We start from the raw sequence: 20,810 nt of genomic DNA, 5'->3' as shown, positions 1-20,810 counted from the left end.
GTTTTGTGATTGTTGAATATTATCATACTCGTATTGTGACGATTGTTGGATTTGGTTGTTGATAGTAGTTGTGATTGATTGTATCTGTCTGTGTTCTTCGGGGCGCGTCCCTGGCTGAGTTGAGTTACTTGCGGGAGTGGCTTCACGCCCATTATTCGCCTATACATGGAACCCGCCACAGAAGGGATGTGCACATTAAGGAATTTGGGTTTATCGCTCGACGGAGATGAGCGGGGATTAGGTGGGAACGGCTGCGGTCCCCCACTGGCGGCGTGGAGTGACCTGTTGCGATGAACACTCTGGCAGGACTACACACTTTAGTGTGTAGTCAGTATTGTGGAGTTGGGAATGGAGTTTGAAGTATATCTGTGATGATTGAGCTGTGTTGTTTGTTGTATGGTTAGATTATATAAATTGTGTGATTATTACTGACCCCGTTTATTGTTTTAAAAACTGTAGTAATCCATTCGGGGATGGTGAGCAGTTGTTGAGCAGGTATGAGTCGAGTTACATGGGATAGATGGGATGTGCCACTTTCAGATGATAGAGTCTTCCGCTGTAGCCTGAGTAGTTCATTAAACATTTCATTTAGTTGAGTAGACAGTTGGTTTTGAGAACATGTAACCGTATTTTGGTATTTGGTTTTGGATTGTATCTTATTCACTAAAGTTATAATATTTAAATGATTGTTTCGTTATTGTCTTATGATTATCATTGCCTCGGGCAGCCGAGATGGTATCATCTTTATACCTGAGTGGTCCTAGTAAGGCACTTGGAGTATGGGGGTGTTACAAAATGGTATCAGAGAGACGATCCTGAAACCTGTAACCAATGAATCTAATGAATATAGGGAGTCAATTAAAATGAACCCGGGGTAAAGGTTGTAGGAGCTAATGCAAAGGCTTGGGAGACGTCCTAAAGTCGTGAACTCGCCCTATAATTTTAAACCAGTCACATAGGGGGGGGGGGGTATGTGTCGAGGTCATACGTGGTGTTTGTTAGCTTGTATGTGAATGTGACGATATATGTTGTGAATTGATGGATGTTGGGAGTAGAAGATTGATGTGGTGATTGAAAAGTTAATGAAGTATATATATATATATATATATATATATATATATGTTGTTCGTATAAGAAGCATGATGGTTGTTTATTATGTGGCATTTGTTAACTTGAAATAGTTGTTTTGTTGATCATATGAAGAGTTGTGTAGAATTGCATGTTTAGCTATATTATAATGTTGAGTTTATAAAGTTGTATAGTATGTTGGGATATGAGAGATAACATGCGGGTAGTATATACGAGTCTGCATGACTCGATCGAGTAGGGGGTACTCGATCGAGTAGGTGAGGTACTCGGTCGAGTGGGTCTGACTCGATCGAGTGGGTATTTGACGTTTTTATAACCAGAATCGTGTTTTTTGGCACTCGATCGAGTACATAGGGCACTCGATCGAGTAGGGGGTCACTTGATCGAGTGGCTGTGCTACTCGGTCGAGTATGTTAGAGATCAGAAGGTCTGTTTTGGGTCTGATGTCGGGGCACTCGATCGAGTATGGTGGTCACTTGATCGAGTAGTCTCTACTCGATTGAGTAGGTTTAGACACTCGATCGAGTATGTTCTGGGCAGTCTGTTTTCATGTTTTGGGGTTATAGTGCGTATGTTTATATCTACCCTTTCTTATATAGTTTCAAGATGCCGCCCAAGAGAAACGCTTTGTATGCGAGAGCTGAGAACATGAACATCGACGATGTAGTTAAGATGTTGGAGCATCAAGATGCTCTTACTGAGGCCCTAAAGAGAGTGGGAAAGGATAAGGAGGTTGATCACTCTAAGATCAGCCTTTATATAGCGAGGTTTAACCCAAAAGAGTACAAGGGGACCGGGGAGCCTAATCTTCTTGACAACTGGCATCGTGAGATGGAGAACATACTAGACCTTGTGCACTGTCCTGATGAGATGAGAGTAGAACAAGCTGCGTTCTACTTGAGGGAAGCGGCTGGTGAATGGTGGGATAAGGTGAAGGTGAGTGCTAGGGAGATGTATACGAAGTAGGGCTTACCTGCTATACCTTGGGAAGAGTTTCGGAGGGCTATGAGGAAAGTGTTTGTACCTGAGCATGTGAGGAGTAAGCTGAGGGAGGAGTTTGATGGGTTTAGGATGACATCTGATATGTCAGTGGCTGAGTACTACAAGCAGTTTAATGAGAAGTCTAGGTATGCTGAGGCCATGGGTTTGAGTGAGGAGAACCTAGCGCTGATATTTGAGAGGGGGTTGACCTCTAAGATCATGGATAAGTTACCCGTGGGAGTCCTTACCGATGTTAAGGAAGCTTATGAGAGGGCTGGGAGAGCTGAGAGGTTGGTGAAGATGGCTCAAGAGAGAGTAGTTGAGAAAAGAAAGGCTGAGAGTGAAGGTGGTGGCCAATCTAGTCACAAGAAAGGCAACCACAATCAGGCTAGAGCGTTTTCTTAAGGTCGTGTTGATCTTGGGGCTTCCTTTGGGCGTGGCCGTATGAGTGGTAGTGGTAGTTGGGGGATGACCTGCTATGGCTGTGGCGGTGTAGGCCACAAGAGACATGAGTGCACGAGTATGCCTGGAGCTTTTCAGAGATCGGCTCACGGGAGCTATTCTCAGGGGTCGGCACAGAGTTTTGCGAGCAATAGACCGTCTGGGTCATGGTCTAACCGGGGAAGTCAGAGCTATCAGGGTGGAGGTAACCGCAATGGCGGTAATTCCTATCAGAAACCAGCTACGAACAACAACAACAATCAGGGGTCGGGTGCTAAACCGACCACATCAGCCAGTACTGTCCAGGGAGGTGGACAGAAGACCAGTGGAAAGCTGTTCATAATGGACAAGAAAGCAGCTGAGGACGATGCACATGTTATCACTGGTACTTTTCTTGTTAACGGTATTCATACCTTTGTTTTGTTTGATTCGGGGGCGTCTCAGTCGTTTGTATCTTCGAGTCATGTTAAACGGTTGGGTTTGACGGTATATGAGTCTGTAAGTGAGAAAGTTTTTATACCGTCGGGTGAGTCTGTATCATGTGGGAGGTTGTATAGGGATGTATCTATGATAGTTGGGCAAGTTGATCTACCTGTAGACTTGCTAGAGTTTCCTTTTGAAGGTTTTGAGATGATAGTCGGGATGGATTGGTTGGGAAAGTATAAAGCTAAGATAGACTGTCATCAGAAGAAAGTGTCTTTGAGAGGTCCTAAGAATGTTAGTGTGTCTTATCGTGGGTTTGTGGTCAAACCCAAAGTTAAGTTGATTGCAGCTGTGACCTTAAAGTCTTATCTGAGGAAGGGATGCCTTTGATCTTGTGCCATGTGAGAGATGACCCGATAGAGAGTCCGACAGTTGATCAGATACCAGTGGTGGGTGAGTTTGAAGATGTCTTTCCAGAGGAGATTCCGGGGTTGCCACCGAAGAGGGAGATAGATTTCACGGTTGAGTTGAAACCGGGGACGGGGCCAATCTCTAAGGCACCGTACCGGATGGGTCTTAAGGAGATAGAGGAGCTCAGGAAGCAGTTAGATGATCTGATAGAGAATGGATACATTAGACCTAGTGTATCGCCGTGGGGAGCATCGGTTCTTTTTGTGAAGAAGAAAGATGGGAGTTTAAGGTTGTGCATAGACTACAGGGAGCTTAACCGAGTGACGGTGAAGAACAAGTATCATTTGCCAAGGATAGATGACCTGTTTAATCAGTTGAGTGGTGCATCAGTCTTTTCCAAGATTGATTTGAGGTCGGGATACCATCAGGTGAAGATTAAAGAGGTGGACATACCAAAGACAGCTTTCACGTCGAGGTATGGCCATTATGAGTATGTGGTGATGCCGTTTGGGTTATCTAATGCACCGGCTGTGTTTATGGATTTGATGAACAGAATCTTCAGACAGTTTTTGGACAAGATTGTGGTGGTGTTTATCGATGACATCTTAGTCTACTCCAAGACTAAGGAGGAACATGAGGAGCATCTAAGGATTGTGTTGCAGACTTTGAGGGAGCATGAGTTATATGCTAAGCTGTTCAAGTGTGAGTTCTGGTTAGAGAAAGTTGCTTTTCTGGGGCATGTGATCTCTAAAGATGGGGTAGCTGTGGATCCAGCAAAGATTGAGGCAGTGACAAAGTGGGAAGCACCAAAGAACGTTGCTGAGATCAGGAGTTTCTTGGGTCTAGCTGGATACTACAGACGGTTCGTGAAAGATTTATCCAAGATTGCTAGACCTATGACAGCTTTGATGAGGAAAGAGAACAGGTTTCGTTGGGATGAGAGTTGTGAGACGGCGTTCCAAACATTAAAGGAGCGTTTGACCACAACTCCTATCTTGGCATTGCCTGAAGGGATCGAGAACTTTGAGGTTTATACATATGCCTCAAAGAACGGGTTGGGATGTGTGTTGATGCAGAACGGTAAAGTGATTGCCTATGCTTCTAGGCAATTGAAGCCTTATGAGGAGAACTATCCTACACATGATCTAGAGTTGGGTGCAGTGGTGTTTGCTCTCAAGAGTTGGAGACATTACCTTTATGGGGCGACCTTTAAGGTATTTTCTGATCACAAGAGTTTCAAGTACATCTTCACTCAAAAGGAGTTGAACATGAGACAGGGGAGGTGGATGAAGCTGATTGGCGATTATGACATGGATATTATCTACCATGAAGGGAAAGCCAATGTTGTTGCAGATGCTTTGAGTAGGAAGAGTGTACATTCTTAGTGTATAGCTCTATCTTTAATGAGGTAGAGAGATGAGGTGGGGAGGTTTGGGATACATATGATGCAGAGAGGGAATGCCATGGGAGATTTGACAGTGCAGCCTGATCTTTATGATGATATTCGTGGTAAACAGGCGTTGGATCCTAAGATGGTTGAGTGGAGAGCCGGAGTAGAGAAAGGGACAGTGTCTCGGTTCTCTATTCATACAGATGGTAGTTTGAGGTTTGATGGTAGGTGGTGTGTCCCTAATGATGAGGAGCTGAAACAGACAATCATGACAGAGGCACATTGTACACCATATTCAGTACATCCAGGTGGTGACAAGCTATACAAGGATTTAAAGAACACGTTCTGGTGGCCTGGGATGAAGAAAGAAACAGCTGAGTTTGTGGCCCGTTGTTTGACATGCCAGAGAGTTAAAGGGAAACAACGATGACCACAAGGTAAGATTCAGTCTTTAGAGGTACCGGAGTGGAAGTGGGAATCCATTTCCATGGATTTTATCGTGGGTTTGCCAAAGAGTCAACAAGGTAACAATATGATATGGGTAACAGTGGATCGACTGACCAAGTCAGCTCACTTTGTGCCAATGAAAGATACATGGACTAAAGCACAATTAGCTATGGCTTATCGGAAGAATGTGCTAAAGTTACATGGAGTTCCTAAGGACATAGTATCTGACAGAGATGCGAGATTTATCTCAAGGTTTTGGAAAGAGTTGTAGGAATCTTTGAGAATAACTTTGAAGATGAGTACAGCATTTCATCCTGCGACCGACGGTCAGACTGAGAGAACGATCAAGACTCTTGAGGATATGTTACGAGATTGTGTGATGGACTTTGGTGGTAGCTGGGAACAGAGGTTGGATTTGATAGAATTTTCTTACAACAACAGCTATCACACTAGTATTGGTATGGCACCGTTTAAGGCCTTATATGGGAGGAGATGTAGGAGTCCGATTTGTTGGGACGACAGTGCTGGGGCAGTGGTTCTAGGACCAGAGATGGTGCATGAGATGGTTGAGCAGATTAAGACGATCAGGGAACGGATGAGAGAAGCTCAGGATAGGCAAAAGAGTTATGCCGATCTACATCGCCGGAATATAGAGTTTCAGGTTGGGGACAAGGTTCTTCTGAAAGTGTCTCCTATGCGTGGGGTTATGAGATTTGGAAAGAAAGGCAAGCTGAGTCAGAAGTTCATAGGGCCTTATGAGATCTTAGAGCGGGTTGGAGAGGTTGCATATCGTCTGGCTTTACCAGCTGCGTTAGAGAGAGTGCATAATGTGTTTCATGTATCTCAGCTGTGGAAGTATGTGAGTGATCCGTCACATGTGTTATAGGCAGAGAGCTTAGAGCTAGATGATTCCTTGTTATATCTTGAGGTGCTAAGCAGATTCTTGACCGGAAGGTTAGGAAGACTAGGAGTGGTGAGACAGTTTTGCTTAAGATCCTTTGGTCTAACCACGAGTCTGAGGAAGCTACATGGGAGGCAGAGGAGGCCATGAGAGAGCATTACCCTTTCCTTTTTGATCAGGTATGTATGGTTATGGGGACGTAAACTTGTTTCTTTAAGGGGGGTAGGAGATGATCACGAAGAGTTTTTAAGAGCTTTTTATACCTTTTTATGTTGTGTCGGTATGTTTGTTGTGGTTGAGTCGGGTTGAGTTTGAGTTAGTAACATGTTTTATGTTGAGTTTTGTTTTGGTTGTTGAGTCGGGAGTGTTGTAGTGTGTGTCTTTGTTTTGTTGTGGCTTGAACTTCGGGGATGAAGTTCTTTTTAAGGAGGGAAGACTGTAATACTACGGTATTATGAGTCTCTGGGTACTCTATCGAGTGGGCCTTACTCTGTCGAGTAAGGGTGTATTGCGTTTTAAAACAGTTCCTGACCTGTTGGGTACTAGATCGAGTAACCTGGATACTCGATCGAGTAGGAGGCACTCGATCGAGTATGTCAGCTACTCGATCGAGTAGCCGGTTTACGGGGGGGTGATTTGTCGGGTTTTGTTAATAATGCGATTTAGTATATAATCACTTCCGTCACTTTCTTAATACACTTTACAAACCTAAATACTTTCAAAAGAGAAAACAATCTACGTTCTTCGCATCAATCGCATTGTTGGCAAATCCCGGAGCTTGGAAGGTCGGAATTCGCCTTTCTTTATACCTTTGTAATCCTTGCGTCGAGGGTAAGATCTACGTAGTGTTTTTATGGTATTTCGTTAAATTTAGTTAAACCCTAATTTGGGGATTTGGGGGTTTGTTGTGTTTCTTGATTGGTAGTAATTGTATGATTGTATGTTAGGAGGAGGATTCGTAGAAGAGGCCTTTTGATATCAGCTGTTGAGATCGTCTGACTGTGTTGCTTTCCAGGTAGGGTTTCCCTACTCAGTATTAGTCCCATAATGTGTTGTTGGTGTTTTGTGTTTGTTGAATATTATCATACTCGTATTGTGACGATTGTTGGATTTGGTTGTTGATAGTAGTTGTGATTGATTCTATCTGTCTGTGTTCTTCGGGGCGCGTCCCTGGCTGAGTGGAGTCACTTGCGGGAGTGGCTTCACGCCCATTATTCGCCTTCTGTAGAACCCGCCACAGAAGAGATGTGCACATTAAGGAATTTGGGTTTATCGCTCGACGAAGATGAGCGTGGATTAGGTGGGAACGGCTGCCGTCCCCCACTGGCGGCGTGGAGTGACCTGTTGCGATGGGTACTCTGGCAGGGCTACACACTTTAGTGTGTAGTCAGTATTGTGGAGTTGGGAATGGAGTTTGGAGTATATCTGTGATGATTGAGCTGTGTTGTTTGTTGTATTGTTGGATTATATAAATTGTGTGATTAGTACTGACCCCGTTTATTGTTTTAAAAATTGTGGCGATCCATTCGGGGGATGGTGAGCAGTTGTTGAGCAGGTATGAGTCGAGTTACATGGGATAGCTGGGATGTGCCACTTTTAGATGATAGAGTCTTCCGTTGTAGCCTGAGTAGTTCATTAAACATTTCATTTAGTTAAGTAGACAGTTGGTTTTGAGAACATGTAACCGTATTTGGTTTTGGATTGTATCTTATTCACTAAAGTTATACTATTTAAATGATTGTTTCGTTATTGTCATATGATTATCATTGCCTCGGGCAACCGAGATGGTAGCATCTTTATACCTGAGTGGTCCTGGTAAGGCACTTGGAGTATGGGGGGGAGGGGGGGGGGGTTACAGTCGTGCTTGATAAAAACAACATCTCGAGAGGAGAAATAGGTGCCGGTGTCTAAGTCGTAAACCCACCACCCCTTTTTGCCAAATGGGTACCCCAAAAAGACACATTTTCGACTTCGAGATACAAATTTGTCATGGGTTCGATCAATATTTTTAACATAGCATAAACATCCAAAAGTTCGAATGTGGGTCATGGGAGGTGGTTTATTGTATAAAACTTTGTATGGGGTTTTACCTTTGTGAATGGCACTTGGTGTTCGATTGATAAGGTGTACGGCAGTGAGAATACATTCGCCCCATAAAAAAACAGGAAGAGAAGCTTGAAAAAGAAGAGCTCGAGCCACATTGAGAATGTGACGATGTTTTCGCTTGACGCGACCATTTTGTTGAGGCGTATCGACGTTAGATGTTTGAAATAAAAAACCATGTTCGTTTAAAAATTGTTGTAAAGAGGTAAATTCCTTGCCATTATTGCTACGTAAAATTTTGATTTTCTTTTGAAATTGTCGTTCGACCATAGCAAAAAAATTTAATAAAGTTTGACGAGTGTCACTTTTACGACGAAGTAAATAAACCCATGTAGCTCAGGAAAAATCATCGACAAGGGTTAAAAAATATTGTGACCCGCATGATGCATTTTTCGAATACGGGCCCCATAAATCACAATAAAGTAAATCAAAAATAGCATCCTCTTTATTATAGCTTAAAGGAAATTGTTCTCTAGTTTGTTTGGCGCGAAGACAAATCTCGCAATGTTTGCTATGAAAAGAAGTATGTAAATTAGATTGCAAAGACGGAATAAAACGGGAAATAGATGTGGACGGGTGCCCCAACCTGCGGTGCCAAAGTTCAACTAAATCAGGGGTGCCAACGGTGTAGAGGTGAGCCTCATCTCACCGAACTCCCTTTAAAAAATAGAGTCCCTCACTTTGTTCACATGGCCAAATCACCGTCTTCGAGGAATAGTCTTGTATATGGCAAAATTTTTGAGAGAATTATATAATTAGAGAAGTGTCAAGAAGTAAAATTGAGACCGAAATCAGATTACATGTTAAATTCGCAGCATATAAAACATCACGCCAAATAAGTCGAGAAGATAAATGGATGTCACCACTTTGGGTGGCAATAGTAAGGTCTCCATTAGGGAGGCCAACGAACAGAGGGGTGATGTTACGCAGGTTTGTAAAGTGGCCGAGGCACCCTGAAATATGGTGGGGTACACCGGTGTCAACAATCCATGAGAAAGTAGAAGGAGAAAACGTACTATTGAGACGGTCAGTTGTGCTACCTTTCTTGCGAGCCTGTAACATATTGGACAATTCTTCGAGCTCTTGTTGATTGGGGGCATTTAGATCGATCTTATCAAGCATAGGCGCAGAGGAGCGAGAGGTGGAAGGAACATTACCAGTATTGTTCGACGGGGCAGACGCCATATGAACTCTTGGCGTGGTTGGGGCGTTGCTACTTTTCTTAGAGCGATCAAGCAGCGCTCGTCCCCGAGTATCCGGGAAAAACACAGCGTTGCTCAAGTCCGTATCATTGGGATTAATATAAATACGGTCACGGGGTCTATCACCCCACCAATCGGGAACATTCCCCGTGACACGATAGCAAAATTTGAATGAATGTCGGGGTCGCTTACAAGCAATACAGAAAAATTGGGGACCGTCAGCAGAATTAGGATTACTAGAATTATTAGAGGAGCGGTCAACAGTGTTATCCCGAGTCCCCCCACCATTAGTAGAATTAGTACGCGGTCCAGAATGGGTACGAGCAGCAAACGCAACAACATCGGGTCGAGACTCTATTTTAGAAGAACCGAAAGAACGAACCCCTTCCTTTTGAAGAAGACGGTTATAAACCAGATTAAGGTCAGGGAGGGGGTTTGTTCCGAGAATCTGAGATCGGGCATTATCAAAACGGTCATCAAGACCGATAAGAAAATCACGTACCCTTTTTTTCGCGCGTTGGTTGTCCATGACAGTCACCCAATCACAAGCACAAGGATTGCACGAGCATTGCGGAAGGGTGTCGTATTCCCGAATCTCGTCCCAAATCTTTGTAATGCGTCCATAATATCTCATAAGAGACTCGGTGGGACCTTGACGGTAGGCAATGAGATCCGCTTGCAACTGATAAACACGAGTTTCATTACCGCGACAGAAATGATTTTTGATATCGGTCCATACCTGAAATGCCTCGGGACGCAGAGAGATTTGCCGACTCATCTCGGGTTCAAGAGAATTAAAAATCCAGGCGGTCACCAAAGCGTTGATGGCCCGCCACGATTTAAAGGTGGAGGTCATGGCTGCTGGCTTACGAATCGTGCCGTCAATGTAATCTTGCTTGCCTTTTGTGAGGATTGCAAGATTGAAAGCACGAGACCATTCATCATAATTTGATCCGATAAAGGCAACCGTAGTGATTTTCACACCCGGATTCTCAACGTGGACAAGAGAATAAGATTGATTGTTTGGAGGATTGATAACTTCATCGGAGGCTGGGTTCGTCATTGTTCGTGAAAAAGAAGAAAAAAAATGAGAGATATGATGGCAGAAAAATAAAATTTTGTGGGTAAAAAATTACCCTAGCTCGATACCATGTTAATATACGTAATATTGATATGAATGATATAATATTATTGCTTTAACTTGCCTTTACAATGATACATTATCGAAGTATATACAGCTATAATGTACATGATATATACGGAAAGAATATTGGAATAATATTACATAACAGCTAGTAAATAATCTAATGTAGGAATGAACATGTTGTTGCCTTGTATGAGGAATAGAGCCGTTGAAGATGAACTAGCCGTTGAGGCTGGCATTGGATCGTATTAGTTATTGAATATGGAACTTGAGCTTATATATAAAAATTCGAGTCACATACTACATGAGTTATTGAACACCGACTGCCATCAAAAACTCGCTAGTGTACGAGTGTATCTCACTCGACCACTATCAAGAAACCACTACCTCACTTTTATAAAATTTCCTTCTTTCTTATCTCTCTTTCTCAGCCATAGTATGCTCTAGACTCCGTGACACTGGGATTTCTCACATTTTCATCATCTTTCTTACTTAATATAAATCACTTTTATCCCTTTTATCTATTGTTAGTTGTAATTTCAAAATCCGTACTTCATTTATGTATTAATGTTTGGTATAAGTACTATTTTGCTCTTTTAATTGTCTTTTTTTGTGGAACTCTTCAAATTCAACAACATAGATATTTTATTTAAGGTTTTTTTTAATCGGATTCCAATCTCGATTTGGGTTTCTTTTTCACAATGAGAAGCTTAGACTGCAATACCCCGGATTTTAAAGCCGTGGTAGAGTATTCGACCAAGTAAGGGAACTGAGTGCCCTCTGGGCAGTTAACCAACTTCAGGTTGTGTGTCACTCGGCCGAGTGGCTGATGCACTCGAACAAGTGTCACCAAGCACACAATCGAGTGTACGAGCCGAGAGCTGTTTTCGCGTGTTGGGTTCCGTGTGTTGGGCCTTGGTATATATAGCCTCTTTCACATTTCCTTCATTTGTAAAACCCTAAACACCTCTCACCTTATCCCAACCACCCTAAAACTCCTCACAAACACTCTCAAAACCTTATCCTTGAAGATTCTCACCTTACCTTTGAAGATTTGGTGTTTAAGCCCTTACCTTTTCATTTCTTTACATTTTTAAGTTATTATTTATCCTTTTTCCTTTATGTAATTTGATAGTAAACCCTAGATTTTGGGTGAGTTGTCTTATGGGGATTTAATTAGGTTGCTGGGAAATTAAGTGGGTTAATTAGTATTATTAATGATATTGAACATGTTTGTGATAGTTATTTCATTTATTATTGTAGGAGGAGACTTCCTAGAGGAGCCCTTCTAGTGTGCTTGCTTTATTGATTAAAGATTTGATAGAGGCAGGGTTTCCCTACTCAGTCGTAGTAATATGGTTGTTTACATTTGTGTTAATTATCATGAATTTCATAATGCATGTCATTAATGCATTAATATGATTAGTTGGAAATTAATATTGGTTGCATACTAGTTTTGGAAATTCACCATGATATGTTGATGGGTAAGTGGTATTGACTTCAAATTCTCATTTGAATTGCATTATAACATGAATTGTGAGAAATGTTGGTTAATAGGTTGGTTTAGATGACTAACATGTGCATTTATTTCATATTATGGTTCATGGTTATGAGAAATAGCATATTTGACATTTATTGTATACATTGGTTACTTGTGGATGTTGGAGGACATTGGGGGTGAAGTATTGATGTGTTGTATTGGGTTGTTGTGGAGACGTAAAATGGATCAAAATACCGTCTTACGCTTGGGTCGACTCTTGGAGCGTCCCACTCCAAGAGGGACGTGCACGTTTGTGACTCGAGTATGGAGGGACTCGTGTGGTGTCACGACGTCTGGCAGGGGTCCAGTTAGCGCCCGGGATCGGCACTGTGGGCACTTCCCTAGTGTCTTTTTACGGAATGCGGTCCGGCTGTTGGTGGCAGTGTTGCGATGTCGTCATCGGTTTTTTTTTGGAGGAGTGGTGATTGGAAGTTACTTGTGGTTGTGATGAAGAGATTTGTCGCCAATTCTCTTATCAAAAAAAATTATAAATTAACCCAATTTAAGTAGTATAAATCGGGTGTCGATCACAAAGATGGCGGGCTTTAGTACTTGGCTCTTGTTCGAAGCAAAGTTTAGCCTAACAATTGAAAGTGATTGTTTAACTAATTACTAAGATGTAAACTAATGAAAGTGGATAAAGCAAATACGATTAATGAAAAGAGATATAACAAATAGGATAAAAAGGTAGAGTCATTGGGTTCACCCAAGTAAGGTGGATAAGATTATGGAGTTAACAAGTAATGGGCAGTGATTTGGTATAGGATTAAACATTAATTACTTCGTCTTCCTAAAGTCATACACAAATTCTTCACTTTGTGTCATAACCCTTCACAAACATGCTATCAAACATCTCTTTGTATTCTCATGTAAAGAAATACTAAGCATAAATCAATGAAAGACTTGCACTTTCATACAAAAATTTCATCAAACACCTTATATTCATGTGTATGAAGACCAAATGTTCTACCCAAAACCATATGTTAACTACCCAATATCATCATCCAAACCCCTACTCAAGTTCCCCTAGAACCCTATAAAAGACTACTCACTCATGCCTGTAACACAAATGTAAATAATTTAAGAAACAAGCATAGATAAAGCAAGAAACATAATACTAATTAAAACAACAAATAAGAAGAACTTGAAATGTAAACAAATTAAACTAAAGTGAAATAAGAAGAGGATTATACCAAACAATAAGAAAAGCTTGAAACTTTGGATTGATTTTAGAAGAAATCCTTAAATATCTTCTATTACAACTCAAATAGAAAATGTAAACAACTGAAATAAACTAAATCTAAGCTATTTTAGGGAGTAATTAAGGCTTGATTAAGTAAAGATTGATACTTGATTAGGGAAAGCTTCACATAAATTAGGGAATAATTTTAGATATAGGGTATTGCGTCTAATACAAGTTATGAGAGGGTATTTATACTCTTTCATGAGACCAGGTCTTCAAAATGAGAGGAAGGCTTGAAATGCGGAGAGGGCTTTTCTGCTAATTGTCGATGCCATAACCGCCACCGAGATCTTTACCAATTGAGCCTTAAAATTCAACAATTCAAGTTAATGTGTTCCCTGCCAGCTAGCTGGTTGCCGGCCTACCGGCAGAGAACACATTTTTTTCTTTTTTTCTTCCTTTTCTTGCTTCTTCCAGAGCTCTCTGTCGGCAAGCCGGCTGTCGGTGCACCAACGGGCACCGAGCCAATTCTTTTTTTTTTCTCTTCTTTCTCCTCCAAAATTCTTCTAAGCATTGTGTCGAGGTTCCCAACCGGCTGCCGGCCTACCGGCTGAGGGAGCTTCTCAGACTTTTATTCCCCTTATTCTTATGCTAACACAAGTCCTCCTCATTTCACTTCCTTTCTCCAATTTCGACTTACTTCCTAACACAAATGAGATGGATAGTCATAGTATGGGATCAAAGGCATAAAATGCGAGATATGTCATATAAATCGTCTCAAATAAGCCAAAATGCATTAGAATAAGGAAGGGAAACGGAACAAGATAAGCGTATATCAAACTTCCCCACACTTAAGTCTTACTCGTCCCCGAGTAAGTAACCTAAGCGAGATTAAGACCGCTAACAAAGACTAATAACTTGGACACTTTATTTATTATATCCGAAGTGGGTTTAGCTTCACCGCGGCCCTTTCAACTCACAATTTGACACTTCATGAGGGGAAGTGCCCTATTTCAAGGCAAGTAAGGTCTTGCTATAAAATTTTGGATGAAAATGGTACTAAACTACCAAGTAATGCATAGAAAAAGAACCAATAAAAATTCACACACTTGCCTCATTCAAGCGGGGTTTTGAAACTGAACTAGGAAAGTCTATAACTGAGGATGCTGTCTCAGGGTCTTACCTTGGTATTGACTCCCTAAATCTAGCTCAAGCAACCAAAAGTGACACACGGAATGCCTTAAAAACAAATACTAGGGGGGAAAGGGGAAGAACATCGCTATACTCTCAAGGTTGACATGACACACAAAAGATTCGACTCCATATCAAGCCTTTGATCAAATGAGATCTAGATATCGACTCGCACGGGCTTCGCTCGTTGCTCATTTAAAAGATCAGGTGATTATGTGAACTAAATTTAACCAAAAATCATTCTCTTAACTCGACTTGCGAGGCATGCCCGCATTGTAGTGTGGCACTCTATCCTATATCCTCAAGAGAAGTGTTTAGATGATGCACATATAGTAGAGGCAATTGGGTTGTATCGGGGCATGGGTTAGGCGAGAAGGGGTTGGTGCAAACATCGTTTTAGGAAATGTGGGGCTATAAGCTGAGTAGTCGCCACATCAAACCAACTCACTTAACTTTATCAAATGTAAAAGAATTCTTCACAAAACTGGTGAGTGTGATCACACTTTTTCACAAAATTAATTCTTTCAATACATAGCTCAATCGCATAGGACATTAAGCCTTTATTAGAACCAACTTCTTACTTTTTCTTTTTATTTTCCTTTTCATTTCATTTTTTTTCTCTTTTCTCTTTTATTTTTTATTTCTTACATTTTTCGTTATTCTTTTAGGCCTCATATTTAAGCAAAAATGTGCCAAGATAAGCTTCACATAAAGTCTAGGCTCGATTCTCCAAAAGCAAGGTTCCGACCCACATTTCTTCAACACATAGACTACAACAACATACTCAAACAAGGGGGGGATGTTTTTGGGATATAACTCATTTCGTTTGTCAATCAAATGAATAGGCTTAGGCTCAAACGGGCTAACAAAACGGGACCAAACTAAAGGGTAGAAGCAAAGCTTGTATGGCTATGTGAGGTTTGTTTTATTATACATCAAAATTGCCTTAAGATGCACATCAACACTTCTACGGTATCAAGGAACAAGTACCATTATTATGCATTCTAAATGCACATCAACACTTCTACGGTATCAAGCTTGTATGGCTATGTGAGGTTCGTTTTTTTTGTAATTTTTCAATTTTTAAAATTTTTTAAAATTTTCTCAAATTTACAAGTATATATAAATATATACAAATATTCACAAAGTGGATATTTTCCTCCCCACACTTAAGATTTACATCATCCTCGATGGGACTAATAAAGGGAGAGAATTGGAAAATAAAAAACATATTTTTTTATTTTTCAATTTTTTTAAAATAAAGACATGTTTTTATATTTTTGGTATTTTCGAAAATTAAAAGCATATTTTTGGATTTTATATATTTGAAAATGAAATACATGTTTTTGGTATTTTTTAAATAAGAGAATATCCTCCCCACACTTATTTATTACATGATTTTCAATGGAAATAAATGTGTGGAGGGAATTCGAAAATGAACGACATGTTTTTGAAGATTTTTCATTTTTTTGTGTTTTTGAATAAAATTCAATGCATGTTCTATTCTTAATGCAAAATTGAAGTACGATGTAAACTACACTGTATGAATGCAATTACTAAATGTGACGTATATTACAAGAAATTAAACCTAATATAGTCTATATGAATGCACTTATATTAATACTAATGCTAATATATTATAAGTAATCTAAATGCAAGCTATTCTAAAATTCATGAAAGATTTGGATTAAGGGATTATACTTGTGTTTGAATCGACTCGGAGATCTAGGTTAGCGATTATTACTAAAACTGGCAAGTCTGACCTGACCCGAACCCGAGTAAACCCGACCTGACCCGAACCCAAAAATATTGTGACCCGAAACCGACCCGATGACGACCCGCAACCCAACACGACCCGATTATTAGTGACCCGAATCCGACCCAGACCCGACCCGATATTGACCCGACCCGATATTGACCCGATTAAATTGATGACCCGACAATTATTAAGCTTAATTTTGATCAAAATTAAAGTGATTTTGTGTTTAGATTGATATGTTTGACTTAGTAATAAATTAATTAAACAAAATAATAGGTTAAAAACTAAATTTAATGGTAAAAATTTATAGTAATGCGATTAAGTTACCGGACCCGATAATGACCCGAACCAAATCCGACCCGACCCGATACATCATTTGACCCGAAATGACCCGACCCGACTCGACCCGAAAGGGTATGCTAACCCGATATGACCCGAACCCGATATGACCCGACCCGACGTGACCCGACCCGACTGACCCGATTGCCACCTCTAATTATTACTAGAACGCCTAGGAATCGGTCTCGTATACCGACTCTTCATCATCACCAAACTTAGACTCTCGGATGATATCGTCCGTGTTCATGAGGATCTCACCTCAGTCCATCATCATGCCACCACCCCCCCATAATCAAGTCAACTCCTACCCCGGAAGTGCCTACGTCACTCCCAAAGTAAGGGCGGATCCCTCCAAACCATTGGGCATTGTGGCCCTCTTCTTGCTCGGTGCTCAGAGTAGGAAAAATGGGGGCGAAGAAGTATTCGGGTTGGAGATTGAGGTCTCCATGTACCATTCCCCCATCTTGGCTCGTGTAACCATCATCCGGTCATAGGTGGTAAGAAGGATGGTTACTATCATATGACACATATCCCCGTCTACAAAAGTCGTCGTAGATGGGAAATTGGCCCACGGCTTGGTCAGAGTAAATCCGGTCAAGCTTCCTTCCTAGCACTCTGCACTCACTTGCCATCGTTTGCATTCCCAAGATCATGCTCTCCATCCATTCAATAAGGTTAGGATGGAGTGGACGACAAGATGGTTGACTTGAGGACCCTTCACCTTGTTGGAATGTCCAAGGTGGAGGTGGAGGGTAGCTTAGGAAGGTTGTCAAGGTGGATTCAGTGGCCCCTTGGCGGTCCCTCCCATAGGTTATTAGTGGGTTTCATGGAGGGGCAGCCGGGTCTTCCTCCGCCTCAATTTCAAAGAAGTAGAATTCTTCATCGGGTTTTAGTTTCATTTTGTTGGCATTAGGGAGCGAATTGAGTTCCTCCGTTGAATTTGCCAATATTTAAGGCCATCAATCGAATACCTTTTTATCAATTGGAGGGATTTAATCATGTAGTCCTTAGTGAGGAAAGACTCCCCGGTTCTGAACTTTAATGTGGATAAATCAACCCTCGTGTCAAGTCATTCGGCAATTCGGATGATGACGCCGCCTACATGGAGAGGTGCCATTTACCCCGGAGTATTCTATAATTTTTGAAGGTGGAGGGCCATATGGTGCACCACATTGATTCAGAAAGGTGTCGGTTTAGTGAATAGGTATGAGCCCAAAATTTTTAGCTCGTTGGTCCAAAAATTCCACGGTTCGTTTCTTCCAAAGACCGTGCAACCTATAAACCTATGTCAAATCCTTATCGGGGAACTATGACATGAATTTGCCCGCCTCTTGACCCCGGGTTGATCATCCAATCCAAAAAAGGCCTTCCACACTCGAGAAAAGTGGAAGCCTTCGGGCACCTTATGTGAAGGCGCATATTCCAACCCAAATATTCTAGCTAGTCGGGAGAGGGAAATAGAGTGGTCCTTGTTCATTAGATGAAAATGGAGGGCCACCACCATCCCCATTTGATGGTGTTTATGAATATGTAAATAACTCAAAAATTCCCAAGTTAGACGAGGATAGGTCCGTTCATGTATTTTGTACCTCCCTTTCATGCCTACGCCTTGAAACAAGGCTTCCGTCTCTTTGTCTAACCCTAAATTTCTCATTGATTGGTGACAAATAAAACGATTCGGGTGAAGGGGGCATTGCTTAAACAAGATTAACTTACCCTTTTGAGTGGGAGTGGTGAACTCAAGGCCCGAAAAATCTACATCGGGAGTCGTGTCCGAAGCCGCCACCATGTCCGCTTGAACCGTAGCCAAGTCCCCGCGTGTTCTATTTCCTGCTATAGTAGAGTTTGAGTGAAGGGTAGAATGATTGGGTGAGTGGGTGATTGATTTGATGCAGGTAGGAGGAGATTTGAGGGAGTTTTAAGAGGATTCGGTGTGTTTAGAGAAAAGGAGGAGATAAAATAATGAAGGATTAGGCGTGTTTTCGTGTGTTTTGATCCGTATAATAGGGCTCCTAGTTGGTTTGGCACCGACGGCCGGTCAACCGGCTTGGGCTCCTTTCCTTTTTCCCCAATTTTTTGAATTCTTCTTTAAAGGAAAAAGAGCTCGGTGCCGGTGGGGGCACTGATTGCCCGTCCACCAGCATAAAGGTTCTTTCCTTCTTCTTTTCCTTCGTGTTTTCAACAGACTTGATGTCCCCTACCGGCAGAGATCATCTTCCCTCGCAGTTTCTTCTTTTGTTCTTCATGCTTATGTGTCTCTACCGGTGAGCCGGCTGCCGGCCTACCGGCATAGGACACTGCTTTCCTCAATTTGTGACCTGTTTTCAATATGGGGTGCTCCCAGCTTATGAGCCTGCTGCCGGCCTACCGGCCGGCACCCCCTCACTTTCCTTCATCATTTTTTTCACCAAATTGAAATGTGCTTGGTGCCAGTGGGGGCATCGGTTGCCTGTCCACTGATAGAGAGAACTGTTTCTTGGTTCCTCAAGTTTTTCTAACTTTCAATTTCTTCACTTTTGAAAAGAGCTCATTTTCCATGATTTCAACTTGTTTTCTTCAACTTTTTCAAATTGTAATACCCGACTTCTTCACTTAACCCGTCTTCTCGTGTTTTCCTCTATCAAACCGACTCACCACATCGGGAAATGGGCCAAATGATGGTATTACGTGTATTCCTCATATTTCCATCGATCAACTTTGATGTGACAAACCTTCACCAAATCCAAATGAACATAAGTACAATGGGCCTAAATCAACTCATAAACTAACTACATGCATGCACTATATACAAATTGGTGGTTCTTAAGGAACTCCACCAAACCCAAGATTTGAACTAGCTTCAAACAGTTTCCTCCTTGGGGAGCGGATCCCGGGGTATAGGATTTCAATTGTACCTTTTTAATCACCTTGATAGTATCGCTTCACCCTTTAGCCGTTTACCTTGAATCTTCCGCACTCTTCGCTCCATAGTTCGAACGCACCATAAGGGGAGATGCCCATTACCGGGAAAGGTCCCGACCACCTAGAACGGATCTTGCCCGGGAACATTTTCACTTTTGAATTGAAAAGGAGAACTAGGTCTCCCACACTTATTCTCTTGTCAAAAATCTTGGAATCATGCCACTTCTTAGTTTGATCTTTATAAATCCTTGAACTTTCATATGCTTCCATCCTCAATTCCTCTAGCTCACTCATTTGGAGGAATCTCTTCTCACCTGCTATATCAATATTGAAATTCATCTCTTTTATAGTCCACCATGATTTGTGCTGTACCTCAACGGGTAAGTGACAAGCCTTGCCATATACAAGCTTGTATGGCGTTGTCCCAATTTGTGTTTTATACGCCGTTCTTAGAGCCCACAAGACGTTGGGGAGCTTTTAAGACCAATATTTCCGGCTCTTGTTGGCTACCTTCTCCAATATTGGTTTGATTTGACGATTAGAGACCTCCACTTGCCCACTCGTTTGACGGTGGTAGGCAAGGATGATCTTATGTGTCACTCAATGTAAGGCCAACATGGATTTAAAAGTGTTCTTTCGAAAGCGGGATCCTCCATCGCTAATGACCACTCTTGGGGTCTCGAATCATGGGAAGAGTGTATTCTTGAAGAGCTTCATCACTACCTTTGAATCATTGGTTGGTGATGTCACTGCCTCTATCCATTTGGAAACATAATCAACGGCCACTAAGATATATTCATTCCCACTTGAGTTTGTAAGGGGCCCCATAAATTCAAATCCCCTACAATCGAACAATTCAATCTCAAGGATATTGTTATGTGGCATCTCATTTCTTTTCTCAATATTGCCGGTTCGTTGGCAAGCATCACATGGTTTCACTAAATAATGGATGTCTTTGAACATAGAGGGCCAAAAGAACCCGGGAACATAGTCTATCCATAATTTCCATGCCCTCCTCTCTTGAAACGCATCTTCTAAACGTCCCATATCTTATTTTTGGAACTAGTACGGGTCATCCCAAAATATCTCCTAGCATCGTGTTTTAACTTCCTCTTCTCTCTAGCATTAAGTTCACCCAGGATGAATCCAGTCACCAAATAGTTTTCCAAGTACGCAAACCATGGGACTATTCCACTTATCTCCATTAGGCTATCCTCCCTCAATAATTCATTAATGGGCCTGCTTTCATCCTTCACACCATTATCTCCAACCGTTAGCCGAGACAAGTGATCGACTACCACGTTTTCGGTCCTCTTTTTGTCCTTGATCTCAATATCAAATTCTTGGAGGAGCAACACCCATCTT

The 20,810-nt window shown here is 41.7% G+C and overlaps 1 protein-coding gene across 1 annotated transcript; it reads right to left on the bottom strand.

The window, feature by feature from the left end:
* Window positions 1-8,933: 8,933 nt before the first annotated feature.
* Window positions 8,934-10,451, bottom strand: LOC141648861 (uncharacterized). The gene has a single exon (XM_074457571.1). The coding sequence runs from the start codon at window positions 10,449-10,451 to the stop codon at window positions 8,934-8,936; it is 1,518 nt and encodes a 505-aa protein (XP_074313672.1).
* Window positions 10,452-20,810: the final 10,359 nt, after the last annotated feature.

This window comes from Silene latifolia, chromosome 3, assembly GCF_048544455.1.
Source record: "Silene latifolia isolate original U9 population chromosome 3, ASM4854445v1, whole genome shotgun sequence".
Lineage (NCBI taxonomy): Eukaryota > Viridiplantae > Streptophyta > Magnoliopsida > Caryophyllales > Caryophyllaceae > Silene > Silene latifolia.
The sequence above is the reverse complement of the archived record's forward strand: the minus strand, read 5'-3'. Positions and strand labels throughout refer to the sequence as shown.